This window comes from Xiphias gladius, chromosome 12 (genome assembly GCF_016859285.1).
Source record: "Xiphias gladius isolate SHS-SW01 ecotype Sanya breed wild chromosome 12, ASM1685928v1, whole genome shotgun sequence".
Classification (NCBI taxonomy): Eukaryota; Metazoa; Chordata; class Actinopteri; order Istiophoriformes; family Xiphiidae; genus Xiphias; species Xiphias gladius.
In genome coordinates, this window is record NC_053411.1 from 11,028,188 (window position 1) to 11,055,266 (window position 27,079).

General features: G+C 41.9%; 4 protein-coding genes across 16 annotated transcripts; 1 reads left to right on the forward strand and 3 right to left on the reverse strand.

Annotated features, from left to right (window-relative positions):
* Window positions 1-426: 426 nt before the first annotated feature.
* Window positions 427-4,891, reverse strand: LOC120797064. Its single transcript, XM_040140330.1, has 18 exons — window positions 4,735-4,891; window positions 4,593-4,648; window positions 4,423-4,512; window positions 4,154-4,281; window positions 3,929-4,069; window positions 3,781-3,849; window positions 3,532-3,702; window positions 3,345-3,441; window positions 3,032-3,249; window positions 2,266-2,625; window positions 2,067-2,187; window positions 1,785-1,990; window positions 1,565-1,682; window positions 1,304-1,476; window positions 1,084-1,175; window positions 842-960; window positions 596-752; window positions 427-524 (listed from the first exon to the last, which is right to left on the reverse strand). Exons 1-18 carry the CDS (start codon window positions 4,755-4,757, stop codon window positions 518-520), a joined length of 2,346 nt encoding a protein of 781 aa, XP_039996264.1. The 5' UTR covers window positions 4,758-4,891; the 3' UTR covers window positions 427-517.
* Window positions 4,892-5,726: 835 nt separating this feature from the next.
* LOC120797035 lies at window positions 5,727-12,839 on the reverse strand. 4 transcript variants are annotated; one of them, XM_040140259.1, is made up of 19 exons: window positions 12,561-12,839; window positions 12,424-12,479; window positions 11,779-11,868; window positions 11,521-11,645; window positions 11,290-11,433; window positions 10,799-10,849; window positions 10,387-10,560; window positions 10,143-10,254; window positions 9,833-10,050; window positions 9,157-9,310; window positions 8,385-8,611; window positions 8,187-8,304; window positions 7,464-7,678; window positions 6,879-6,996; window positions 6,598-6,767; window positions 6,400-6,497; window positions 6,196-6,326; window positions 6,044-6,091; window positions 5,727-5,846 (listed from the first exon to the last, which is right to left on the reverse strand). In XM_040140259.1, the coding sequence occupies exons 1-19, from the start codon at window positions 12,578-12,580 to the stop codon at window positions 5,749-5,751; spliced, it is 2,367 nt and encodes a 788-aa protein (XP_039996193.1). In that variant the 5' UTR covers window positions 12,581-12,839; the 3' UTR covers window positions 5,727-5,748. The 4 variants fall into 4 exon arrangements, with proteins under 4 accessions (XP_039996193.1, XP_039996195.1, XP_039996194.1 ...); XM_040140261.1 differs by having other exon boundaries at window positions 10,143-10,239; window positions 12,561-12,838; XM_040140260.1 differs by having other exon boundaries at window positions 5,727-5,840; window positions 12,561-12,838.
* Window positions 12,413-16,926, forward strand: sst5 (somatostatin 5). Of its 6 annotated transcripts, none has more exons than XM_040140263.1 (6): window positions 12,413-12,497; window positions 14,307-14,440; window positions 15,208-15,302; window positions 16,033-16,100; window positions 16,195-16,373; window positions 16,584-16,926. In XM_040140263.1, exons 2-6 carry the CDS (start codon window positions 14,315-14,317, stop codon window positions 16,776-16,778), a joined length of 663 nt encoding a protein of 220 aa, XP_039996197.1. In that variant the 5' UTR covers window positions 12,413-12,497; window positions 14,307-14,314; the 3' UTR covers window positions 16,779-16,926. The 6 variants fall into 6 exon arrangements, with proteins under 6 accessions (XP_039996197.1, XP_039996203.1, XP_039996198.1 ...); XM_040140269.1 differs by having other exon boundaries at window positions 12,431-12,497; window positions 14,313-14,440; XM_040140264.1 differs by having other exon boundaries at window positions 12,482-12,497; window positions 14,310-14,440.
* Window positions 16,927-17,467: 541 nt separating this feature from the next.
* Window positions 17,468-26,811, reverse strand: trip6 (thyroid hormone receptor interactor 6). 5 transcript variants are annotated; one of them, XM_040141340.1, is made up of 11 exons: window positions 26,705-26,811; window positions 26,178-26,213; window positions 23,745-23,967; window positions 22,842-22,948; window positions 22,587-22,700; window positions 21,848-22,438; window positions 21,189-21,282; window positions 20,907-21,076; window positions 20,463-20,641; window positions 20,251-20,371; window positions 17,468-19,666 (listed from the first exon to the last, which is right to left on the reverse strand). In XM_040141340.1, the coding sequence occupies exons 3-11, from the start codon at window positions 23,956-23,958 to the stop codon at window positions 19,535-19,537; spliced, it is 1,722 nt and encodes a 573-aa protein (XP_039997274.1). In that variant the 5' UTR covers window positions 23,959-23,967; window positions 26,178-26,213; window positions 26,705-26,811; the 3' UTR covers window positions 17,468-19,534. The 5 variants fall into 5 exon arrangements, with proteins under 5 accessions (XP_039997274.1, XP_039997270.1, XP_039997271.1 ...); XM_040141336.1 differs by having other exon boundaries at window positions 21,189-21,285; XM_040141337.1 differs by lacking the exon at window positions 26,705-26,811 and adding an exon at window positions 26,595-26,695 and having other exon boundaries at window positions 21,189-21,285.
* Between the last annotated feature and the right edge of the window lie 268 nt (window positions 26,812-27,079).

The following is a 27,079-nucleotide window of genomic DNA, read 5'->3' on the forward strand; positions in this document are numbered from 1 at the left end:
GGAATGAATATGCAGTTTTTCATTTTAAACTCTGACACAAGATGTCTCCTACACTAAAAACCCCATTCTCAGTTTATGCGTAATGAGACCTCAAGTTTCCACATAGCACTTGTGTTAGGGCCTATTACTGGTTTGAAAACTAGTTTTAATGTCAAATCATTCTCACAGGTTCAAGCTGTAAACTCAAAGTGCGCATAGAGGGGGGGGGAGAAAATTTTTTTTTTTTTAATGCCTTCAAGGTAATAGAAGGTCCCTGTCTTGACACAAACCTGTGGCATTTTGGGGGGGTCATGGGTTGCATCTTGACCCTTAAATCAGTGGTGCCCCTAGATGTGCAAATTTGAAACACTAATCATAATATAGTCCTAACTTCCTGTTTCTACATTACCATTTGTAGTAAGTGTTGACAAAAAGCGATACGAGAAATACAGCACAAAAACAACTTTATTTAAAATTCCAAGTTTTTCCATATACACTTCAAATTTGTACAGCATTTACTTTGGTTTGCGATGTTCCTTCAGCCCCTGTGAGGAAACAGCAAAAAGTTAAGTGAGACCTTTCCTCTTAAATTAATTTTAAGAGGTTACGTTTTCACCTTTTCAGGCCATTAAGATTATGAATCCTAGAGACTTTGATGTAGCGAGCAGGGAGGTGGCCAGCAGGCAGGAACGGTACAGGTTTTCTGGTTGGTCTTTTGGTAGCAAGTGTGGTTTGAAGTGCTGTAGTGGGCTTGATGGTCAGGATCTGTGGATCTACAGAGGCAGAAAGCAAGCACATGCTCAAAAACCCACAAATGTGATGAGTAATTGGTCATGTCCAGCAAGATAGTCGCATTTTGTACCTGCTGTAGACTGCGTAGTGTGGATGATGCTGCCGATGCCAGCTGCGTCAGACTCAAACCTGTACACTGAGAAGAGACGATGGAGACCAGCCAGAGGATATGTACACTGCACTGTCACCCTGTAAGACAAGGACAAATTTACTGCTATGGACCTGTTGGCAGAACGATTTATAGTACTAGAACATTGTCTGTCCCTGCCCCCCCTTTAAAAAAAAAAAAAAAAAAAAAAAAAGAATACTCACTTCTCAGTAGACTCTGCAGAGGCTGCCTTGCTCACACTGATGTACTTGCCGTAGAAAATCTCATTTTGATACGTCACATTTTCCTTGCCAAGCTAAAAGGTTTAAAGAGTTTTTTTTTTTTAAAGTTAGTGACTTAAGCTTGAGGCAGCATCTACAGGCAGGATTGAAGTTTTACATTGCAAGAGTCAACATTAGTTGGTTAAATTGCCAACAGCACTACCTTGACTATGGATCCACAGCTGTTGAGTGAAAAAGAGAAGAGAGCCCTGGTGTCGTCTGCTTCTTTGGGGCCACAGTATTTGTCTATGAGGTTGGTTCTAGCAGGGGTCCTGCCACTTGGGATGGCCAGAGACAAGTCAGCCACCACAGTCACCCTCCCATCAGTCGAACACACTGCAGAAAGATGCTTTTTAGCGCTTTCCGTCAACTGCGCACAAGAGCCCAACTGCGCTTACATTTAAAAGGAGCGGGACGTTCTTACCGATAAGTTCAGTAGAAGTGAATGGACAAGTCTTGACAGTTGAACTCTGGACCTCTGAGCTTTCATGATCCCTCACAAGGATCTCAAATGTACCAAGGAATCCCTTCAGAGTAATGTCCTGCAAAACACAGCTTGTTATCGCTTTCCATGTTCATAACTGGCACCCTACACCATAAAAGGGGACACAAGTGTATTTCTAAAATTTACGCATTTTCCTCACCTTGTATTTATATCCATTAGTGAAAAGCGGCACCTCAAGCAGCAGACTTTGGCTATCGTTGGCCATGATGTAGCCGTGCTGGGCTGCCAGCTCTGACGTCAGCAGGTCAGAGCCGATACTAATGTACCACATGTAGTCAAAAGGCCGGCGGTCCAGTTTGAATCTGATGCCAGACTCAGAACAGACAGCCTCAAACTGTGGAGGAGCTGTTAGGTACAAGACAGTGTTACGCGTCAATGCTAATACAAACTACTATGAGAAGTGCTGAAACTAGTGACTTACAGACATCTGTGAAAAGTGCCACAATAGTTGTCAGGTGGTAAAAAGGCTCCTTCTCAGGCAGCATTGTCAGTGTGTAATTGATTTCCAGCCTGTACTGAAGAACTGCATCTTCTTTAGAGAACTAGGACAGAATATATAATTACTAACCTCATCTAGTAAACAGTATGCATAAGCCAACCAATGTCAAAGCACCTTTTACCTCATGTATGACAACTGGGTCATCAAAAGGAATCCTCAGAGTGTAGCCATGGGTGTTGTTGGGATGAACAACTTTTGCAATGGCGTGCATGCTTGCATTTGTAAATGGCACTGTAAATTCTTGTTCGTTCAGCTGAACAGCAGCCAGCTCAATGTCTTCAGGGAGATCTCCGAGGTAGATGGTGAACAGCCCTTCTTCAATAATGGTTTGGTTATCAGTGAAAACTGGGCGTGGCAGCAGGGGAGTGGCCAGTCTCCTTTGAACTCTGAGCCTGGTCTCTACATGATCCTCATCCACCAAGATTTGCTCAAAGTACAGATTAAAGACGTAAAACTCGTAGAGGTCACCATTCACAAAGCTCTGTGGGATACATTAAAAATGGTAATAAAATAAGCCATTTCCACAGATCATATAATTGTGCATTCTTATCTTGCCACAGGAAATATGGCAAGTGCAAGCAAGAGACCCTCCAAGCCATTTGAGACATCAAAAGCTACTCATGGCAATTTTACACATTAACTGCTTAAGATTGAGCCAATTAGTTTTAATGAGGCCAGCATTCAATGCAGGTTTATGTCAGTTTCATAGTCTGTTATTTTGTAGTTTATTGCCAGATAATTATCCAGCAACTAGAGATCTGGGCATGTTTTATTGTTCCAATTTGAGGGCCTAAAATGTATGATTACACAGTTTAATTTGGACTGCCAAGGCTATAGTGCAGTGTCCCTCAAAGACATATCTACACCTTATGTCAGTGCTTTCTGACCTTTCTGTAGCCTCCTTCAGCATTATAGGGGATGCTGATCTGGACTGTGGTGTTGTGCTTCTCCACTATGTAGCCTCTCTCCGCTGCAACTGGCTGCGCCACAAGTTCACCATTGACACCGATGTTGACCTTTGTCTCGTGCAGACCAGACACCAGCGGGTGCAACACCTCAGGAGTCTCCCACGTAATGTAACCTCTGTCGTCATATGACCCGTCATCTGTAGAAGGTTACAGCAATATTATAGCTTTGTTTGCCAAGTTTAATTAAAAACAATTTTTTAAATATGCCATAGCGCAAGTTTGTAATACTGACGCATAGAGCAAGCAGCCACCAGGTCAACCATAAGGACAACCCAGCTTTGTCTGGAGAACAGAGTTGCATGGACCACCTCTACTGGAACACCATTCACCTGGGGAGAGACTCAAATTAGAAGCCTGTTTTTGGCTAAATGCCCCACCCCAAAAAAAAGGAGACCCCCATTATGCATCAGCCGGTTTACCTCAGTGCTGAATGACTCAGGTTGTCCATATGGTGTACGAAATACAAGCCTTCCATCTGTCAGGTCAAATGCGTAGCCCTGCTTACGAGCTTCAGATAGGCTCAAGGGCGTCAACTGCTCCTCTGCTCTCTGGAACATCACCTGCCAGTCTGAAGTGGTAGAGCTGTGTGCCTGAAAGAACACAATGTAGTGGCTGCAAGAGATGGCGAAATCTACATCAGCGATATTCAACAGTGACTTAAAACTTACAGTTCTAACAGCATTCCAGTCCTCTCTCTTTGTCCCAGATGGACAAGTGACCTCACTCCTCACAGCCACCTACAGAGAAGAGAAAAATCATAGTTAACACCTGAATCTATTCCACAAGTAAAATAATCCAAGATGTAACCAAGCTTACTTCCATGTAGTTGACCTCACAGCTAACTTCTCTGGGAGACCAGGGGAGAGAGGGAGAACAGGTCTTGTTCAAGGCATAGGTGACCTCTTTTCCTTCATGGTTTGCAATCAGGTTAAAGTTGAATGTGAACATTTCATCATCCTGAGAGACCCAGAAGAAGACACGTTTAAAAATGGGGAGGGGTGTACAAACTGCTATAGAATGCCTGTAAATTTATGTACGTACTTTGTTGTCAGTGTGACAGCTGAAGTAAGAGGCTCTGAACTCCACAGGGCCCCGTGGCGGGAGAACACTGACACTGTAGCCACACTCAGCTGCATACTGCAGAGTGATGGGGTACACGCCTGTTCCATCTGGAAGACAGTCCCATTAGTTTGAGGACCAATATGTCTCTGCACCCATCATATCGTGAGCTTCATTTTCAGGCCACACTGAGCAACTTCAATGCTCGATTTCATGAGTGCCAGTTTGTAATGAAGCTGTGCAGGACTCACCGACAGCTTCAAAGCGAGGTTCCTCTCCAGCGAAGGAGACAGCAACGGCTATCATGAAGTAGCGCTCATGACACTCCATATGAAGAACTCCTGTATGACCAAATAATTTGAAATTCAATAATTAATCACCCACTAAATGACTAAACCTATAAAGCAAACATTTAAATTACCATCAGGAATGTGATCCGATTTTGCAGGTATGCACACATACAGGAATAAGGCCACACTGGAAGACAAAAGCATATCACTTACATGCAAAAAGGTCAGAATAAATGATGCACAACAGCCTGTTAAAATACCAAAACAACTTACCCAAGACAAAACCCTAAAGCCATTGCCACTGATGTGTTGGCAGTGTCTAAAGCTAGCTTAGCTGCTAGCAAACTACTCCTGCTAACCAACACACGCTAAAGTGAACCACTTGCTTGCTATAGCTGGACCACACTAGCACCATTTCATACTACTGGCTACACCGGCTTTTATAAGTCAGTTTCTTGACCAATGAGGGTGGAAGGGAGGTCAACGCCAACCTCATCAGCTGCAGATGATTGAAAGACAGAATTGATTGCTAATGAGCTACACATGAGGCTGTGTATCCTGAGAGTCTCTGGTTGGACGCTGAATAAACTGACATATAAAAGCTGATATAGGAGATGACACCACATGGTGCTGGTGTGATGAAGATATATCAAGCAGGTGGTTCACTTTAGCTTAACAGGTGTAGTAGAAAAACCTTTCCCAGATTTTATGTCAGTTTATTCACCAACCAACCAGAAGCTGTCAGGAGTTAGTCTCATGTGTAGCTCATTAGCAATCAAATCTATTTTTCAATGGGTGGACATCCTAACTTGTGGCAGGAGGACAAGCTTATAACTAACAAATTATAGTAATGGTGGCTCCTGTCCATTCAAATGGACCCGTAAGCCATGACAGTGAACCAGCACATTAATACAAAGTACTGGAACTGGGACACCAAAATGCAAGACATTATCATTGTTACTATTTCCATGCTTCTTGTGCTTTGACGTATCCATATAACATTAGTCCCGAATTCCAGCTTCATTAGCACTTGATTTATTGGCCCCTGGTGTTTAAGGGAAAATCTTTAGAAAATATCTGTTTCAGTAGTGATACTTGAAATATGAACAAAGGATTGTGAATGCAAAGCATCAGTAGACAGGTCAACAAAATCAAATAATGGAATACATGTTTACAAAAAGAGACAATAGCTTTTTAATATTCTCAGACCTCACTTTGATTAAACTAAATAGAAAATATAGACAAAATAATTTGGAACAAAGACCTAATAAAAAAATAAAATTGTGGTCATTTATTTAATTGACAGGTCCAGTATGCAGAAACAAATGTGCAGAGTATGAGTAGCAGCAGGATGGAGACATGCTTCCATCTGATCCACACTGAAACTCCAGAGAAGAGGATACAAGAGGTTAAACATCTTCCTTACTACATCTTCCTTCCTTAAATGACAAAATGTGAATTATCTTTGACATAACTGATCTCCAATATGAGAACACCCCCCCAGTTCAGTTTCGATACAAAGACTGTAGTTTTTATGTAAAAAATTTAGAAGTGTTTAAATACTATTTTACACCTCCACTACCTTGATGTTTTTGTTGTCCCTCCAAATTCACCTTCCATTTTCTTTGACCTGAATGGGGGGTGGGTTATATTACATATTTTTACATAACTTATCACAAATCAGATAATTTTAATGTTAGGTTTTTTTTGTTTTGTTTTTTTTTAAAAACACACCTGTGTTTGCAGCTTTCCTGCGTGTGCGTTTGACTGGCATCATGGGTGAAAGGTCCACAGATGAGTACACAGGATGTTGGAAAGCAATAGTAGTACTGTCGTTTGCGGGGTAGCGACACTGGATTGTCAGGCTAAAACGGACAATACTTGGTTTGACTTTTCTAAAGACTGAGTTTAATGTAGTTTTTTTTTCTTTTTTTTCACCTGTACGGAGAATCTCTGTGTATAAGAGGATCATCAAAAGGCAGAAAATCTTGATTGTAGCTAATCTGGTTTTCATAAACCAGGAAATTTCCCTCAATCTAAAAAAACAAAAAACAAAACAAAAAAACAGGAGGAGATCAGAAAAGAGGCCTGAAAGTATATTTCCTGTGTGGATTTTGAATAATTGAAGTCCCTCACAGTGACAACTGTCCCACAGGAGTCAAGGCTGAAGTTGAACAGAGCTCTGGCACTGTCTGCCTCCATGGGAACGCAGCTGGGGTCCAATAGAGTGGTTCGGTTGGGGTGTGTGGGTGGGATGGTGTGGGTGGTGTCGACCACTGCCACCATCCTTCCTTCTGGCAAACATACTGTCAGAGAGACACTGCGAGTGTCAAGGCTATTATGAACTACAACTCAAATTTTGTGGTTAAATACAGTAACAAGCACAGATTTTGAGGTTTTATGCTTCCACCGTGTACCTAATAGTTCTCTAGCTGGAAAGGTGCATTTATGGACAAGACTGTCCTGTACTTTCAGAGACTCTGCATCCACAATAGACACTTCCACTTCAGCAACAAGGCCCCACAATGTCAGCTCCTACATGGGAAAAGTTTGCCAAACAGAGCAAACATGTTCATATTAACATCTGCAATGGAGTGACAGTAAGAGCAAAGCAAATTATACTTAACACAAGCATAAACAGTAAAGATCTTTTTTGTAACCATTGAAAAGAATGAAGTACAGGAACATTGCATTGAGATACATTTAAGAAACCCAGCCACATGAGTGAAACTAATCCTTTATTGACTCAGAGCTCATTTACTGAATTGCACACACAGATGGTACCCTTGTATCAGATTCAATTAGATAGACATTAGGCATTAGCTGAGTAAATGAGTGATTGAAAGAAAAGCCTTCTTAGGTTAAAAAGTTATCTGCCAACACTGAAAAATTGCTAGTTAGATGCAACTCAAAATGGTCCTGGAACAAAGATAACTGGTAAGAAAAGTTACAAGAGCAAAAAATAAGGTAATCATTTTTGTCTGCAGGGAAGACTGATTGACCTCATAGTTCATCCCAGGGCTGTAGAGAGGGATCTCCACAGTTAAGTAGTCCTCCTGTGCCTCCACCACAAACCCACCCATCTCCACCAGGTCCCAGTCCAGCCTGCGGGCTCCAAGGATGAGCTCCCACTGCAGCCCAGCCTGGGCCCCATGGTGCACTAGCACCAGCAGGCTGCTCTCTGTGCACTTCCCCTCCAGTTTGGGGGAACCTGGAGCTGCACCAGGATAGATTGGGAATCAGATGTCAGAGAGGCTCCTTTTTTTTTTTTTTGCATTTTGGGGGAACAGATTAGTATTTAGTTGGGTTTGAGCAATTATTTTTACATTTATTAACCAGTGTTTTACTGCTGGATAGTTTGTATCTCAATTACAGCAACCGGAACTCATATTTTATTCCATTAACTATCAATTACATGTACTTTATATTGTTATTTTTGAGCATTCAGTGAAATAGATTACCAATATCGAGGCTATTTTAAATCTCTGAAAGCTGCTGTCCATATCATAATTAAATGAACGGCCAAATTTAGCAGCATGGCAGTTAGAAAAAAAAAATCAAATGAAAACTTATGGTATGCATTACAAATGGCCCAGCAGTGTTGGCACATATCTGCCTACCGCCCGGTGACGCACACCTATGTTATTGGGCTGAAACGTGTAGAACGATCAGCATGGTGATGGTAGATGACAAAGAACTCAAAAACTGAAACAACAACAACTCACCTGTATACTCAACACTATGCTCTAGGGTAGCCTGATGGTAAAACACCTCTCTATTGGGTGCGATGTTAAGAGTAAAGATGAAAGTGAGGCTGTACGTCTTATAGCCAGCACCTATATACTGGAATTAGAGAGCAGGGCGTTTCAAATATTTTTGGACTTCTACACATGATAAGGCTGTTTAATGTTTGCGACTCTCACCTCAGGGATTATTTTTGGGTGTGACAACGGGAAACTGAGCTGGTAGGAGTAGCTCCCATTAATGTGGGAGAGCCTGGACACCACAAGGTCTGTATCACTCTGTGTTTGGTGGCTTTGGGTCCAGGTTAACAGATCACCACCACTGTCTATTGTCACCTTTTGGAGGGAGACATCGGGTGGAAAGGGGCCTAAGGTGACGGACAATAATCCCTCGGATGGGACTGTGTCTGTCGAGTGAGAGAGACAGATGCATAGTGATAGTATCTTCCAAACACTGGAGACACGAATGCTCCTATTCAATGATTTTTTTTCTTTTTGTGTGTTTAATTTCAAAAGTATTCAATGAAGTCATAGATCCTCTCCACTGTTCTTCTTCCATTTTGAAAACATTTTAAACATAAAAGTAGTTCCATTCATACTTTTAAATGGGGAAACATGATATTGTTTAAATCAATATCACAACATCAATAGCATTGATATGCCATGATATACTACATGCATGTAAAATGACATGCAAAATAATGAAACTGACATTCAATGCAATCAAATTTAACTCTTCTAATGTATAAAATAAAACCTTTTAATATCTAATCTTTGATTTTAATTACATTTAACTTCAAAGCATTAATTTCTACTTACTATTTAGGCATATAAAAAGGACACCACGTTAGCACCTCACCCTACTGCGCAATCTGTATTTTTTATTCTTTTGTTCTTTTTAAATCAACTGAATCTACATGAATATGCTAAAATGGTCTAAAAATAGCCTTACTGTTGGTCAAGAAAGGGGTTTGGGGGACGACAGGTGTCTTAAGGAGCCTGAAGGAGCGATGCTGTGTGAGAGGCCAGCGCTCGTCTTCCCACTGACTCATGAAGAACAGATCCACAGACATGGACTGGCTGTACTGTCCCCTGACTACACCACTCTGGAGAAATCACATCAGTCTCTGAGAAATGTTTGTACAGTAAATTTCTATTTTTCTAGATTTATATTTTATTGTCAACAAGTAGACTATAGCTACAAATGTACTTACTTTTATTATTCATGACATTTATATTGTGCCGCTTTTATGACTCTGTATGCCTTTTATTGTGAAGCACTGATCTAGAATACTATTAAAGTAAATGAATTTCACATTACTTACTTCATTTCAAGTTCAAGTTACTGTCATTGATTAATAAACAAATGTGCATTAAGAATTACACTTCAGTGGACAGTACAGACAAAACAACACATAAATAAAATACACTGTATTAAAAAGTCCAAATGGCACTGCACATAAAAAAATAAATTATAATAAAATCATTAAAAACAAAAAAACCTACCAGATCTCAAGGGGCCACTGCATCTGTGCACTCAGCCCCATACAAATATACTTGCTGTGTGTAAAATCTATTCATTATATATTCATACTGTGTATTCTAAGAGTACACCTTCCTTCCTTTACCTTTATGTGTCCACCATAGGCTCCTGTAGGAATCCTGACCTCCACTCGCCCTTCCTGCAGGCCGATTTTGTATTGTCTCTCCCTAATGTCGGATTCACTCAGAGCTTGGCCGTTAACTCCAACCTTTATGCCTCTGTGTCTGAACTGCCCATGAACTAGAGGAGAAAGAATAAAAGGGACAGCCCACAGCATGTCAGACCCATCTGTTGTAGCTTCATCTGAGGGTGAGAAAGGGGAGAGGAAAGAGAAATGTGAGACATTTCACTCTGGTATTTTACCAAATAGCCTAATACTATTAAACTTTACTGACTTAGGGCACAGGAAACAGTGGTGTCAACAGCTAGGAAGGTGCTCTGGAGTCGGTACAGGATAGTTGCACTGACAATCTCTAAATCCACATCACTCTCCTGGGGAAACAAACACTCACACACAACATCCAGAAAAACACACACAAAAAAACAAAAACAAAGCACTAACCCTAAAGGCAAGAGTTTTAATTAACTGACGGATCTAATCAGGTCTAATCCCAGGTAAACACAATTGCCTCTGAGTACCTTCATGAAATACGACAGAGGGGAGGAATAGGTACAGCGGAGGGTGAGATGTGAGCCACTCATTGAAATGTGGTAGCGCAGAGCAGCAGCCTCTGTCAGGGACAACACCATGGTTTCTTCTGGCGGCTGGTTCGCTCTGTGGAACATCACAGCCATGTCTGCCCGATAAACTCCCTGCTCCGCAACAAGAGGCATCTGATCAACTTATGTGACATTATTTGAAAAGCCATGCAGCTAAACAGAAGTTAAAAACAGCCCGCATATGTTAGTCATGCCACCTGGATGAACAATTCCTAGGCAAACTCTAATTTTTCCAGATTTTTTCTCATTTTAGGAATTCTGCGTCACGATGATGGCAATAAAATGCCAAGTCATGAAACAAATTAGTGTCTGGGCATGTGCCAAAACTTACCTTCTTGTCATTTTTGGATTTCACAGCCAGAATAGGTAGCTGGATAGACACCTAGAGAGGTAAAGAACACACCTCATACACCTTTACAACCTCTCACATTTCCTAGTTCTTCTTTAGTCCCCAGCAAGTTTTGGAAAAGTTAGCTTTCAAATTAAAACACGTTGCACAACTCTCTTCCAGTACGCTATGCTTTATTCACCAAATGTTTTCAGCAATCTTGCCTTCAGGGTGGTTTCTGAGTGACTTAAAGATGACCATATGTACTAATTATACATAACCACCAACATTTTTTTAAAAATTGTTTCACATTTACATTTAGTGGATATAAAAATCGACAAGAAAAATGTAAATGGCTTGGGACTGAAGCTCACACTGGTCTGGACTTCACTGTGTAGGTAATCTCAAAGTCAGAGAAAAGTAAAAGTTAACTTACAAAGAGTCAGAAAAGAAAATGTGTTGACATATACGAACTCTGCAGGTTAGTAATTCACCTCCATGTAGTTTTCCTCACAGATGATCTCCCTGGTGCTCCACTGCCCCTGGAAAGAGCAGTGGAGCTGGAAGGGGTACAGTGCTGCCTTCCCATCAGCCTCTTGTTTCACAAACCAGACAGTCAGGTGATAGTCTGTGCCTGTCTGCAGAGGAGATACGTAAAAGAGAAGTCTCAGATGAAGGGCACAATTATGCAACGTATCAAAGCACAAAATGTCAACCTGATGTACCTGGGTGTGGACATGACAGGACAGGAAGGAGGCACGAAACACCAGGTCACCAACATCATTGATTAGGACGGTGTAACCACAGAGCGCAGCCTCCTGATCAGAGAGGGAGTGGTATCCATACTGGTCTAGTGCAACAGACGTTTACAGTAAAGGATCCGCAGTACAACTTGCCGGGCAGAGTAGAAACCGGCCACTTCCGTTGCCAGTATCAACAGCCTCTCTACTAATCACTTTCTGCATGAGAATTAAGACGCATACCTTCGAAGTCAAAGCGGATCATTGAGCTGAGGAAGCTGGACTTGACAGAGAGCCAAAAGTGACGCTCAAGGCATTTGGTCTGAAAAGTTCCTGAAAATATGAATAACGGCATTTAATCTCAGCTCATTCCAAAACAAATTTATTATGTAAAGGGTTTACTGAACTTTAAAATGCATAAAAACTGAGATCAGAAAACTTATATGTTTCAGCCAAAACCAAGATTCACTGCAAAAATTCCACATTATCCGATACAGACTTTCACTGCAATCATATTTTGACATGATTATACTGAGTTATTGTTTGACAAAATTCTGTTGTCCAAATGAAAGAAAGTAAACTGTGACAAAAAAACAAAAAACAATCGAATAGGACAGCGTAATGTTTTAGTTTTACATCTATGAAGACTTTGTCTGTTGCCATGCATAATAGCGGAGCACATTCATTGCTCTGGATATGAACTGGACTCTTGATATGATATTTTACTTACAAACATATCATAAAATATATATATATATATTAATATTCCCCATGTGGGAGAATTTTTAAATAGTACTGACATATAAAGGTCTGTACACGGGAAGATTATATATTATATTAAACGGGGAACATGTTATGGGCATGGCTAATGGCACCACTCATCGTTACCTGTAGGCACTGGACCGGTGACACAAGAAAGTAAGGCGAGGAGCAGCAGCACCTCACTGAAACAAATACAGGTCGTAAGTCACTGCCTGAGGCTGCGCCGCTTGAAGCCCGCTTTCATCTCTCCCTTTGAAACTTACCCGCACAGTATTGTTTTCATTTTTAAAGAGCAAACGCGGATTTCGGTTGACGTGTAAGCCTATGTTTCGACGCGAAAGCTATCGGTCGCGCCTAGCTTGGGAGACACCGGCACTTTGACCGACTCGCCTGTTAAATCGGGGCAAGCCAATCAGCGGAGACGCCCGTTTTCCACCCTTGGCCCCCTCGTCTTTGTAAAGAGGGGCGGCGGACGTCCCGCGGGGCAGCCTCGACGTGCATCGGCGACGGGGGCCCCACGGCTACCCCCCCTCTGCCTGAGCATCTGCTGCGAGCGGCCGCTGTCGACCTGAAACCGCCGAAAGCGGACGAAGTGAGGCGCAGAGTCAACACGCGGTCTCGCGGCGACATCTAGCGGTCGGAGTGCGTATCGTCTCCGATGCGAGTACGCGGCACGGTGCCGCAACGCACTGGACGCGTTGAGGTGATGCTAGGCTACGCTTCCTACGCAGTGAAGGCTTCCTCCAGCTTTTATTTCACAACTAGTTCGCGGTGCCCATCCCACTGCGTGGAATTAATGAGAGGACATACAGACGTCCTTCAAAAGTGACAGGGTTTTTGTTGTGCGTCTCCTCGGTGCACCGACGCACAGTTCTCCGAGGTGCGTGGCAGGTAGGTTGCTCCACGCACCTCGGAGAACTCGCCTCAGTTCTCCTGATGGGTGTAGGCTGCCTCAGTGTCTCCTGTCTCGTCGTGTGATCCCAGACTGACTCCACGATGTCGGCGTCGGGGCTCTGCGTGGGCCAGGCCATCTGTTGCAGGACCTCTTGTTCTTCTCGTCGCTGGAGATGGCTCTATGTGTTTGGGGTCGTCGGCCTGCTGCAAAATAACTAGGTGTCGCCTCCCTGATGGTGCTGCATGATGAATAAGAATCTTGAACATCTGGGTTGCCCTAAAATGTTTGCACATAGCTGTATAATCTTCTTTAGCATCAGTTGGGATTCTCTATGCGTCCCCACTGATAGATCAAAGCCCTGATCCCTTCCACATCCTCCACCCAATCTCACTCTTAGCTTATTTATACATACAATCTCCTTAATTCCCTTCTTAGCCGGCTACTGTGCAGCCCACAGGGTGTCGTCCGATTCGGCCCTCCTCTGATCCTCCTTATCGAACGGCATTTAGGCCCATCGATGGCAGGGACCAAATAAATATACATGATTATTGTACGTATAGTCCACAAATCAAAGGGATCTCGGCTTTTCAATTTCACAAACACCCCAAAAAAAAGACAACAGACCATGGTGAACTCTTTTTTTCTGGATAGATTTTGTTATTGACCATCGTTCTTCACACAAACGTATACTGTAACACTGACTCAGCTTTTGCCCACTTTAACAGTTGTATTAAGCCAAAGGATGGAAACACAAAAGGTCCCTGTCATTTTATTAGTGAAAACACTATCACCGCCTGTACTTGTATGATGCTGTTCCATGATCTTCGACCGCGGCTCCCTATGAAACATGGTTTACATTCAGGCCCCCTATTGTGGCAAGATGGTCAGTAAATATGACATGGCAGAGAAGTTTTTAGTCCTAGTAAGTCTGTGTTGGTTGGAATGGTTGACTCACCATCTTGAAATATGGAGTGAAATAGTGAAATTAACAACAGAATGAATGATCCTACGGAGTGATGTCCAAATCAGCGGGAGGAATTGCTGCCTGATCAACCATAGGTGGAGATATTCAATTATCCCTGGCAAACTGTTGACACTATTTTATATCATGTAGCAGCAGGTATGGATGGCGGTGGAGGTGAGACTCGTGTGATCATCCCAGTGCTGGGCCCCTCTCCTTCGTCCAGGGGAGCACAGCTGCTCGCCTGCGGTGACGACATCCTCCACGTCGCCACTCCGCTACGAAACGTGAGTCAATGTCAAGTCTTGTCATAATTAAAGACTGAGTAACTGGGCTTAATCAGCGAGAGCCCTGTGGAGGAGAAACAGGAAAACTCAGCCGCAGAAAAGGTCACTTACCTATTTAAAGGATGAGATGTGAAAAGGATCCTGGTTAATGCCATTTTCTGACAAGGTCTTCAGGAAGAGGGAAAAGATTAAAATTTTGTGATGTCCTCCTTTAAACATTTCAAGTACAGGAGTATTTTTTCCCCCATTTTATTTGAATGTTTTCCTTATGAAACGAGAAAAATGTACACTTGTTAGGGAGGAACTGGAAAACGTGTAAAGCAGATCAGTTGAGCATATCGGTCAAAACCAAACTACCACGAAGCCGTCTTGGTCTTGAGTTCACTGTCAATGTAGTGAACTAGATTTTTGTCTTTTTCTCAAAAATCTCTGGCAGTTTGGGCAAAGTTGAACTTGCATCTGTTTTGTTTGTTTTCATTTTCACAGCGCTAGATCATGTAAAGGTCTTGATAGTATTATTTCAATAAAACTACATCCAGCTTGATGTATAAAAAAACCCAACTAATTTCCCTGATACTAGGCTGATTAAAGCTTAAATTAGTTTACATGGGATGGGAGGAGCATGACATTTTTTCTTTTTTCTAACTTAGGAAGCAGAAAAAAAAAATTCATGCCAAAAAAGTATGAGAAACAATAAAAAAGAAATGGCATGAGTGTTTTTTTTTCTGCTCTTGCAATACCCCGCTGATTTAGCATTTTACTTCCAGCTCCTCACTTCTTTCTGGCCCAACACCTCCGGATTGTTTTCATTTTCCACCTCGAAGCCTTCGGCCGCAACCGATGCTGACTCGAGTGACATCAGGTGAGGCAGTTCATCACATTTTCACACAGCTCCCTCTTGATCCACTAAAGGATCAAGAGGGAGAAGTTCACTAGGTGGCTTGGCGGTGCCTGGGATCTTCCCACTCTTTTGACATTTAGGAGATTAAAATTTAAATTCTGGCCAAATTTACTTTTCAGACAAGATTAAAGATGATAACACTTGCTAGAAATTCCTTGCATTTTTTTGCCTCTTGCAACTACTGTAATCAAAACACATACATCAGGTGTTTTGTTTGCAGTCCGACATTTTCCTTGTTTATTTTCCCTGGACTCAAAGTGACAGCATGAAGGGTGGTAGCGTGTCGGACTGGTTAGCAGTTTCCAGGCAGCCTCATTAACATTTGAGTCATATTGTGTCATTAACAACACTGCACAGCAAGCGGGGACTCATGTTGCGCCGGACACCCACAAAACCGATGCAGCTAATCGTGACTGACAGGAGCAAAGTCATATGCTGCCATTAAGTTTCACTTTATTGTTGTGTTTTGCATTTAACACTTAACATTTGAAGTTATGACAACACGAGTACTGATTAAAGTCATGTCTCGGAGGTTTTGTCGGATATGTAATGGGAGCTGTTTACGCCACGCTGTCATGGCTAATGATGACCTTATCCTGTCCAATGACACTAATGTTCACAACCTCCACCGCACACCTCTTCATCCCCTCACGGCCCCTTCTTCCTCTCCACCAATCGCATCCTTTGGTAGGCTTGAGACTGAGGAGGATTTGAGGAAGACGCATATTTATCAGATCAACACTTCCTACTCAGACAGTGGTAACATTCAGCTCTTTCAACACCTTCTCTCTGATTGCTTGGAGGTTATATTTTGGACTTTTGCGACATTGCATATCATCTGTGTTGAAAACAGCTTCGGGGGATATAAGAAGAGGATTCTGTTGTTTGCTGTCTGAGGTGGACATGCTTCGCCCTCAGGTGCAGGTACTTCTGGTGGCTTTGTTTTCCGCTGTGCTGCTGGTGCAGGTCAGCGGTGCTCCACGCAGAGACAGGCAGACAGAAACACTGACAGCAGACCTCGTAGATGACAAGGTAATTCATGGATATACTTCATATTATAGAGATTTAACAGGCTGAGATGAATGAAATGCCTAATGGGAGTTAAAATATGAAGTCTTGTTAAGGATCTGGTGTTCAACAGCTGGTTCAGTGGTTTTGAGATTCACCGTCTCCTTTTTCTTTCATGGAGAACTCTAAACTTGTGAGTGGTGTCATTCCTTTCCTTTTCTGTCCCCCCTTTAGGATCTCGCCCACTTGCTCCTGCTGAGCTTTGTGTCTGGGCTGATGGCAGCCAGAGTAGATCAGATGCTGCCCGAGCCGGGGGAGGAAGAGGTGGGAGTCAGGGAGGAGGTTGTGCGGCGACACCTTCCCCTCTCTCAAAGAGAGCGCAAAGCAGGCTGCCGCAGCTTCTTCTGGAAGACGTTCACCTCGTGTTAGCACAAGACAAGCTGTTAGAGCTGGACTATTTTTTTTGAATCCATGTTTGTTCACTTTGTTGTAAATGCACCGTTTCTTGCAAGATGCTAAATATACAGGTGTAGTATATTTTAAGATTGGCAGGGATGTACACAGTGGCCAAAATAAAATTGTCTGATTTAAAAAGGGTATGTTGGTCAGGCTACATCATAAATTTTTTTCTCCATTTGTGTCTTAAAAAGGTATTTCAGAGATTTAGTATTGCACTTTCATGAAATTTGGAGACTTACAAGAATCGTCAAAATGAAAGCAAAGGTGAGATATTGTGACTCTTTGTCTTGCTCAAACACCAAAAACACCTGATCCTACATTTGCCATAATGTGACACAATTGCATCTTCCATGCCTGGTAAATATCACAATCTTTTAAACACAACACCCCCAGTTTTTGATGCAGACTCTTTGCTTAAAATTAATAAATTAGTAAAAAGGAGTAGTCTCCATGCCCGAGATTAAATGACCTTATTGACATCACTATGACATTATCAGGGTTACATTTTTGGACTTTGGATTACACAGGCTGAATAAAACTCTCTGTGACTTGTACACTGAACCTGATGAGTAATATTGGCTGAGTGCCTGTCGAAGTTTTGAACATGATAGTGTTTGTGTTAAAAAAAAAAAAAAAAAAAAAAGTGACAACCACAATAATGAACTTGCTGATATTTTAATAATCAATTATGTTACTACAACCTGCATTAGGAGTAAATCCACCCTTGGGTTCACATGTTCTCCCATTCATGTAACTAACTGTCATTTCTACTTCAAAAACCTGTTTATTCAGTACAAAATGGCCTCCTCCTTCTCAGTGTGAATTCATCAGCGGACCGAAGTCTGCTGCAGTACCGTGGGTTTTGACCTACAAGCCTTAATTCATAGCCTTTCAAATGGAACATACAATAAGGATGATAAATGGATGAGTTGGCATGATTCGGGACTTTAAAAAGGACACATCTGAGCAATAATGAAATGATTACATTGATGATAAAAAGCAGAATAAGGCTAATGCAGTATATACACAATGAGATAAATTAACAGGAGATGAAAACTGAACCGCTTAACCAGGATTAAGTTCTGTCACAAAATAAGCAGAATTCACAGACAAACCCAGTTTCAAAAAAGTCATTATGAAACTGAATGACATCCTTGAGGTAAGGCTTTCAAATTTCTAGCCCTTTAAGTAACACACATACAAAACGAGGACGGAAAGACAGCGGTTGAACACAATCATAACAAATACTATCGCTCTAAAGTCTCAAAATATGACAACTTGGCCCACGAGAGTGCAAGGATGAACAAAAATAAACTCCACATGTGAAGACTTGTAATCCAAAAATCACTATCCATTTTTTCAAGGGAAAAACATCACATTATATTCCACTTTTATTTCATCTAATGTAAATAACCAGTATGTAAAAGTACTTCTCAAGTAAGTGAATTGACCCAATATGCTTTTAAACTTACTTCAACTTCAGTTTCATACTTTCCGCCCATATAAAGACTCTTCACATGAGGCTCAAGCGTCATATAGTAGGATGGTTTCAAGCCGCATGTGTGACCAACACCCTGTTTTCCTTTAGACAGAAGAAAGCATTTGACTTCATTGCACCATCATCTTCAATGTAACAGTCAAGTATCAACCAAACAACAAATATTAAAACAAAAACCAAAGCAAGATTGTGTATCGTAGACATTCAAGCATGTTATTCATGATGATTAAAAAAAAAAAAAGGCAAATATCCTGTTATGAGCTTTGATTGATCAACTAAACAACTTAATATTGCAATGTTTGAATATTGACACGAATGCAGTGTGTTCAAGCAAATATTGAACTAGAATTCAGTAAAAGTTCAAAAGAAAAAAATATGGGGTTGTAGGTTGTAAAGTTAACTACACATTCCTTTCGTCTACAATCTCGTTCTATGAGACTACTCACTGCAAAGATTCACTGCACTAAAGGCTACAAGCTCTCCAAACCAGTCTGTTATGTACAGTCACAGTTGTTGCTTTATGTGCTATTAAAAATGCTTGTTTTGAGGCAGTTCTGAAATTTGACGTTTAGTGTTTTACAAATGTACAGGGCCCATCGCTTGGACGGGTCTAGACGAGCCATTGTCCTAATTTTCATTTATGCCACTTCTCGACAAAAATACTAATGTTTAGGCCTAAATCTGGAATACCCCTCCATACTTTCATTGTCTTTGACAGTGATAATCTGAGTGATAACAATGTGCAAGCTACTAGGTGAGCAGTACCGGTGTGAATAAATGGTAAGTGGAGCCCAAGCTGCCTGCAGGTCAGGCCATTGTCGTACTAATACTGAGCTGAACATGAAAAGCGGGGTAGCGGGGTAGCGGTGTACCAAAAAAAAAAAAAAGAAAAGAAAAGAAAGATGTGTTAGGACATCTGAATGAAATAAGATTAGTGAAGTGGTTGCTCCGTCGCAACTCTCTTATTTGAATCATTAACACTAAAACAGAAAATGTTCTTCTGTGAATGGACTTGCAGCTGCAAACCAACAGAGGGAACTATAGCAAAGTTTGTCCATTCTTAATCAGAGGAACCGAAGAAAAAACAAAAAAGTAATTCACTTGACAGAACAAAGCAGGGGCATATCCTGTCTGTGATATCAGTCATCAGTCATGTGTAATATGTTGGCTGTCAATGGATTTGTGAGAGTGAGAGTGCTGAAACGGTGGCGCTGATGCAGGTGGTTTGTTAGCAGTCAGTGGAGATTTTGGCCGAGAGGTCCTGGATGCGGCGAGCGCTGCAGCTTTTACACAAGATGTGGCCGTCCAGCGGGTAACAGCCTCGACCCTCCCCTTCAGACGACAGCAGGAGACCACATTCCTGATGAATACAGACACTCCAGTCAGTTCATCTTGGGACTCTCACACGGACTCATAATGTAGTAAGGCTACAAATCCGGCAAATCTGAGGTGCTCAGAGTGAGTTTAAAACCACTCTAAACCTTCCTTAGTTTTTACTGTAGAAAATATGGCAATATTAAGTAATTTCCTCCTACCAGGAAGGTTTCGAATTTTTCATAACTTATTACATATTCTTATGAACTTACCTAAATAGTTTAAAAGAGCTACAGAAACCATTTAAGTTCAAAGTGTCAAAGTTCAATGGCTAACTCTAGTACTGATGTGATTACTTCATTTATAATGACCATTGAGCCAAAATGGCCAAGATCTAAGTAAACGGTGAAAGGGCAGCGCCAGCCAACACCAAGGTGACAGCGATCGACTGACTTTGACAGACTGACCTCTTTCTACCTAAGTTAAAACTAGAACGTTTAGAAAAGAAACTGCAGATTTATTGGTTTTCAGCCTCCTATTCTTCAGCCATAACTGAACACGTTTGAACATGTTTCTGGTATTTTGTGTTACATAATTCTTTACAGTTTGATTCTAAAGAAGTTGACTCACCTCGCAGACGTAGCAATTGACGTGGAAGCTACGGTCCAGAGCCACTATCCTGACGGTCTCCTCCTGGCCCAGTTCAGGCATGATAGGCTCACCACACACCGAGCAGCGAGGCGCGTACTTTCTGTCCGGGACAACAAGCATCAAAAATTTTCACTTGGTGGAAATCAACATCACGTAACAATTTTCAGCGTGGTGTGTAAATATGTACATACCTATGAAAGTCCTCTATGCAGTGTATCTGAGAGGTGGCATCCACGGTGAAGGGCACCCCGTCCAAGCAGCAGTTACAAACCACGCATGTGAAACAGCGAGGATGGTAGGCCTTTCCCATGGCCCGCAGGATACGGTCCAGGATGGGCTTGGAGCACTTTGAACAGCGCTCTAGTGTACTCTAATCACAAAGATGGAAGTAACAGTGTGGATCACAGTAGGACTGACTGAGTGGCACTGCAAAAGGAAGTTCAGTAAATATCACTGTTTACCAGGAAATACTGAAATATAAACTTATCCAAACAACTGAGTGAGGAAGGGGTTACTGACACAGGGCACTGGGCATAAAACCAGTAACTTTGCATTTACGGGAAACTTTCTCATTCCAACGGGATGAATATGGGATAAAAATCAGATCTTAGTCGTACCGTAGTTCCTTCACTTACAATGTAACAACTCTCGCAGTAACTCCTCTTGTCCAGGGCGTAGAAGGGTTGCCCTCGGAGACGGGCGTGGCAGGTGATACACGTGAAACACTCCACGTGAAACACCTGCTCCATGGCGATACAGCCGCTGCCATCACCGACCACGTTGTCACCGCAGCGTGCACAGCGACCTGAAATGTGAATGGTTGAGACAGAAAGTCACAGTCGAAATGTTACATAGTTTGTTTTAAACACAGGTTTTGCGGTGTCATAAGTCATTAATGTAACGAGTTGGGACTGTACCAAAATATTCCTCTGCAGGTGGGTGGTTCATATCATACACCAACTTCTTGGTGAGTCGATCCAACTCTTCCTCAGGCCTGGTTGTTGCTATCCCCTGCTGGAAAAGAGAAGATACATGAATCGTATCGCGTAGAGTATGTAACTGGAAAACCAAAATAAATTCTTCTCTTTAATGAAATTGCACCTGTTGAAAGATCATAAACAATCCCTTTTATAAGTAGCTCTTTTAACTGCATTGTTATTTTAATATTCATGTTACTTTGCGCTGGTTATTGATCAAAATTCATCCATAGTCAGTATCAACAACTGCCAAGTACCAAAAGTTGGAATCTAATATCAGGTCAGATTCCACATCTTTTTTACCTTCTCTTTGATCAGATATGATCATGAAAAGAGAGTTTCGTAGAAAACCTTATATTTCTCAAGTATCTCAAAACTCTGGTACACTAACAGTAGCATCCAAACATTTCAAACAATACCTATCCCTTATGAAAGTATTTTTGTGTGTATGCTTTTAATCAGAATGATAAGAGCCAAGAGTCTTTACAGTATGTGCAGGTACAAGATGAATGTGTAGAGTAAATTTTGCTGTAACTGCTCTATACCAAAAATCTCACTCACTTTCCACGATGTTTCAATTTCATTTAAAGCCTACCTACCTTGTTGGACTGATAAGCAGGATTCTGTGCAGCTCCTGACCCAGTTTGATTATTTTCCATCCCTCTCTTAGACATCGGAACCTGGTTGATTCTTCCTCCAGACCCTAAACCACTTCCCTTGTAGCCCGCCTCAGAGTGCAAATCCTGAGCTTGTGAACTGGGGTGTGGAGGGTACCAGCCCTGAGGACTTGCCTGAGTCTGGGGTGGGGGGCGTGACACATGCTGGCGAGGAGGGGGCGGGGTGTAGGCCTGTTCAGCCTGCCTACCCGTCTGCGAGTAGGTCACAGGCTGTGCCGTCTTGACCTGGACGCTGAACCTGGGCCCGGTAGGAGTTGAGGCGGTGGTGTAGGAGGCTGGAACGGGCTGAGGGTAGGGTTTAGGGGTTGAAGAGGAGTAGTAGTCCTGCTGGTGGGAAGTGGAGTACTGAGGTGTCTGGTGCTCACTGGGGTAGGGGGGCGCCGGGTGGTATTGACTCTGGGGGTGAGGGGGGTAGCCCATGGATGGCCGACCCTGAGGAGGGGGTGCGCTCTGGTGTGCAGGCTTGTAGTGATCCCCTGAGAGGTATTTGTTGTAAGGCACATTGTCGTACAGCTGTGGGGAGACGGAGTACTAATAAAATGAAATACTGATGGCAAAAGTTGAACAGTGATTATGAAATTAAAAGTGACTTATGATGCAAATATTTAGGTCAACTATATACACATGCAGGTTTTCAAGAAAAGAAAGTGTATTTTCGTACTTGTGCGCTGGAGTCCTGTGGGTGGCTGTCCAGATCAGCAAGCATACTTGTGAGGGAGTCAATATCAGCATCGATTTTAGAGGGATAGCTCACTGGCTTTTCAGATCCACGATGCTAACATCAGAACAGCATTAGAAACATATTAGTACATAAGAATGTACAGTTTGTATTTAACCAAAACATCAAAAAAGTTTTATTACATGATGTTGTGATCACTTTTCCAATGCTTCCACCAAATTTTAGGTTTGCGCTTACCATCAGCTCGTAGCTGTCCATGTGAGGGCTCCAGTTGCGGTCTTCCTTGGGACCATGGGGAGGGGAGTAATAGTGTTCGCTAGACGGATGATGAATGGGTCCGCCTACTGATAGGAGAAGAGACATTGCAAACATTTGTCCAAGACTCATCAAGAGCCATCTTAATCTTTGACTCTGACTTAATCATTTTTAAAAAGACAACATCAGAGGGCAGGTCTTCTTTCAAGTCTGTCCTAAGGCAATACTGACATGCCTGTATGTGTACTCAAACTGTTATTGGTCACTGAAATTCTTCCTCCTGTCCATACTGGCCATGAAGAAGTCTAATCCTAACATTAGTGTAGTTGAAGTGATGGTAATTTAGATTTAGATTTAGATTAGTAAGTGACATAAACTGGACATTGTGCAGGTTTTATTGTTGCAACTTAAAAACATTTACAGAACCTGATTACTTTACAGTTTCCTTAACCTAACAATGCCTGCCTGTTCAAGGCTTACTGTATGACTCTGTATATGGTTCCTACTTTGGTGTAGTTATAAAAAGATCAGTAGTCAGAATTACAGTTACTCATAATGCTGCCATCTGTCATCTCTTCCCACAATGGCAGTAAATGGAAACACATTCCAGGGAGTGATAAGGAACTACATGGGTATGATGTATTGCAGTTTCGATAAAGTAGAGCAAATCCAATCAAAACTGAATCTTCATAAATCAAAGCTACACACATTATACTCCATAGATGTAGTGACTCTGGGAAGTCTATTTGTGCATTCTGACAATAGGATGTATTAGTCTGATATTTGAAATAATTTTAAATTACTATCAGCATGTCCTAGAGCAGGCCTTTCTTATAAATTACCCCAGTCCCTGACTCCAGTATGTCACTAGTGGCATTGTCTTACCTGTGGGTCCAGTAGCCATGTACCTGTTGGCCATCTCTCCTCCTCCCCCTCCTCCTCCATTCTGGTCATAGGCACCGTATTTCAGCCGGAAGTCAGACCCGCCCTTCTTGTTGGGGACTCGGTAGATTGCTGATGCAGCAGAGTGGGACATCTGGGGGACGGTTCGCTCTGGGCTGTCCAGAGTCCTCGGTGGAAGCCAGGTGGGACCGGACATGGCGGGCTTCTGAGATCAGAACGAGGAAGGACAATGCTTCTGTCATGCTATTCTGATAATAGAGGGGTTCTTTTTGTAAAATAACTGCTGCATGCATTTAATTTGTAATAGCAAAATGGTATCCTGAATGCAAATTAGCGCCTCACAATATTGCCCTTGCTTTGCCTGATAACAGTTCAGTGACTGTGCATGAGTATGTTTTCAGCTTTCAGCCATAATTTGAACACAGCTGTAGCTGTTGTGTGTATTTATGTCATAGGTAACCAATGGAAACTAAGGGATGCTTCAGACTTTGTTTCCTATGGCAACGAGGACACACAGATTGAACAATGGGTTTCTAGTTGAGGAGCAGGAAGAGAGCGGCCATTCTGAAAGGCACGGGGATTTCCAGCAGGGTCGCACATTGCACCAAAATGTGTGTGAGTGTGTTTTTGTGTGCTTCAAGACACAAACACTAATGCAAAAAATATCCAGCACACACGCAGCATACACACTCATATACAGATACACAAACAGGTGCAAATTTGTTGCTATCCTTTGCCTGTTATCCTCCACAATGGTTATTGTTTTTGGGTGTTTACACACCAGTATCATTGATTTCCAAATAAAGCAGAGACAAAAACAAGGCAGGAAATGTTATGTAATGATATGTGTCTGTATACATGTGAACACCTGGCTCATAACAATAATTATGTATTCTCTGCGGGATAAATAACAGCACACAGCTGAGCTGACAAAATGCTGACTCGTAGCTGAGGGGCTTCAGGATACTGGTGTTGCTTAAGGATAAATCCAATTAAAAAAAAAAAAAACCATCTGATGTATTTCCCTCCATTTTATAAAAGTGTCAGATATTGTCTAACAAGCAAAACGGGTCGGGCTCTTTCTCCAAATGAGCTCTTTAGTGCTCAACACTCAATGCCAGAGAACTAATCTCTTTTTGATCATGGATTCACTGTTGCAAACATTGCTCTTTACAACTCTACAAATGCAAGAAAATGCATACATCACCAATTCCACGTCATTATAAACTAATAATAAGTGCGGTCAGACTGAGTAATAAATATTAAAACATCACTTTTTGCTCTGGGAACCTTCTGTCAGTACATTCATCATTTTATAGAGTATGAATGATTGACTAAAAATTAATTGTGAATTGAGAGACCATGCACAAGGGAAGCCCTTATGCATGGACCACGCCACTGTGTGATTGATACAATGCCCAAATGGACTGCAAGTCCAGAGACAAGCCACAGTAAATCTGTATTGTCAGTGGAGAAATTAATAGACCACTCAGACTGATTGTGTATGGGTTGTGTGGCCGTCATAAGTCCTTGTTGGTAAGAGGATTATAATGATGGATGAAGGATGATGAAGTCATACAGAAATACAATGCTTGAACGTGTGATTTAAGCCTTTTGGTTTGCTTCTGACTATGTACTCTTTTATTATTTCTATTCATGAGGTTGATGTAGGTACCATTAAATCATGCAGTGCCAGCATGGACTTAACTGAGAATTACACAGTCACCATTTGGAGGGAAAAGAGTGACCACCACCTCCAACATCGACCTGATTTAAGCCCCTGTCTGAATCCGGATGAGCACACACTCAAATCCGAGGATGGCGGGGCCAGGAAATTAATCTCAACGGTTTTATCACTCTGTGTTTAAAGCCAGTTGTGAGGTCTTCATGTGATTTGACACACAAAGCGGAAGCATTTGTCAATTTACTAGCTCGGCTGGGCCGGTTGCTGAACCCAGAAGAGGCGTAGCAACTCATGAAATGTCAAAGTTGATGACAGTGACAAGCGGCTGGGAATAAACAAAGTAGACATCCGGTGATTTTTTTTTTTAATTTCAAAATAAAATGTCTCTCCCACAAGCGTGTCAGTAACACGGAAAATAAACGCAGCACAGCTCAAATAACTGGAAGCAAATGCTATCTTAATTTAGGTCATCTCCAATTATTCCTATTCCCAGTTTTCCTACAGTTTCTCTTATTCTGTTACAATTGGGCGTTTATTTTGAAGGCGAAAGACTACAGTTAGCTTAACATGTTTGACACAACGTAGCTTAATGTAGATATATGTGCTTGTTAAAAGAAACAAAATGACAAGAATACAACATGACTTAAATCAACATGTGTTGGGAAATAGGATAAAAACTATATCCGCAAACAGAATCTCTAATTAATATTAGCAAGCTATTAGCATCTTACCTCTTACAGTGACTCCCCTCTTCCCTTCGGTCTCATCTACAAATCAAGAACAATTAAAAAAAAAATAGTAAAATGAAACAGAGACGACAAATCAAAGATATAATAGCGATATTTTCTTGTTTTTAACAGTAACGATAGTTCCGCACAGCAACATTCACGTCTCATACGAATGAACAGAGACTAAAATGCTCAGTTGTTCGTCCAACTCTTTCCTTTGTGCGTCACGTATGTGTAAAACATGCCATTCACGTGATACAATGACCCATAATGAAGGATGATAGCAAAATACTATCTTTAATAACAGGCTTGTTTACTTGTTTGTTAGCCCTGTTTGGAACTCGAGCAAAGCTCGTGCCTTGCCTCCGGGCTAACTTCAACACAACCGAAGACGAAACCGTGAAATAACCCGACACCTACCGCCCGAAAGGAGCCAGACAAACACAATCTACACCTCCGTTTAAATGTCCAAAGGTCAGTGAAAGTTGTCCCGAAATAACTTTCTTTTGGCTTGAGCGTCGTTAACCTACTTTGTCACGGATCCCGAGGCCTTCAGCCGCAGCTCCTCGCTGCATTCCCGATGTGTGACGTAGCTGCTCTGTGTGTGTGTGTGTGTATGTGTGTGTGTGTGTGTGTGTGTGTGTGTGTGTGTGTGTGTGTGTGTCGGGGGGGGGGGGGTTGTCTGTCACATACAGTTTTGAAAATACAAATCCAAAACTCAACTATACTGTAAATACTACCCTATTGAATTTGAATAGGAAAATCCCACATCCATAAGCATACAGGAACTGTAAATTTCCTATCATGAAATTTGAGTTTTATGGTTTTTTTTTTTTTTTTTAAGGAACTCCAAAGTTTACATCCATCCGTTAACAAAATGAAATAAAATCTAACTAGATAAAGCT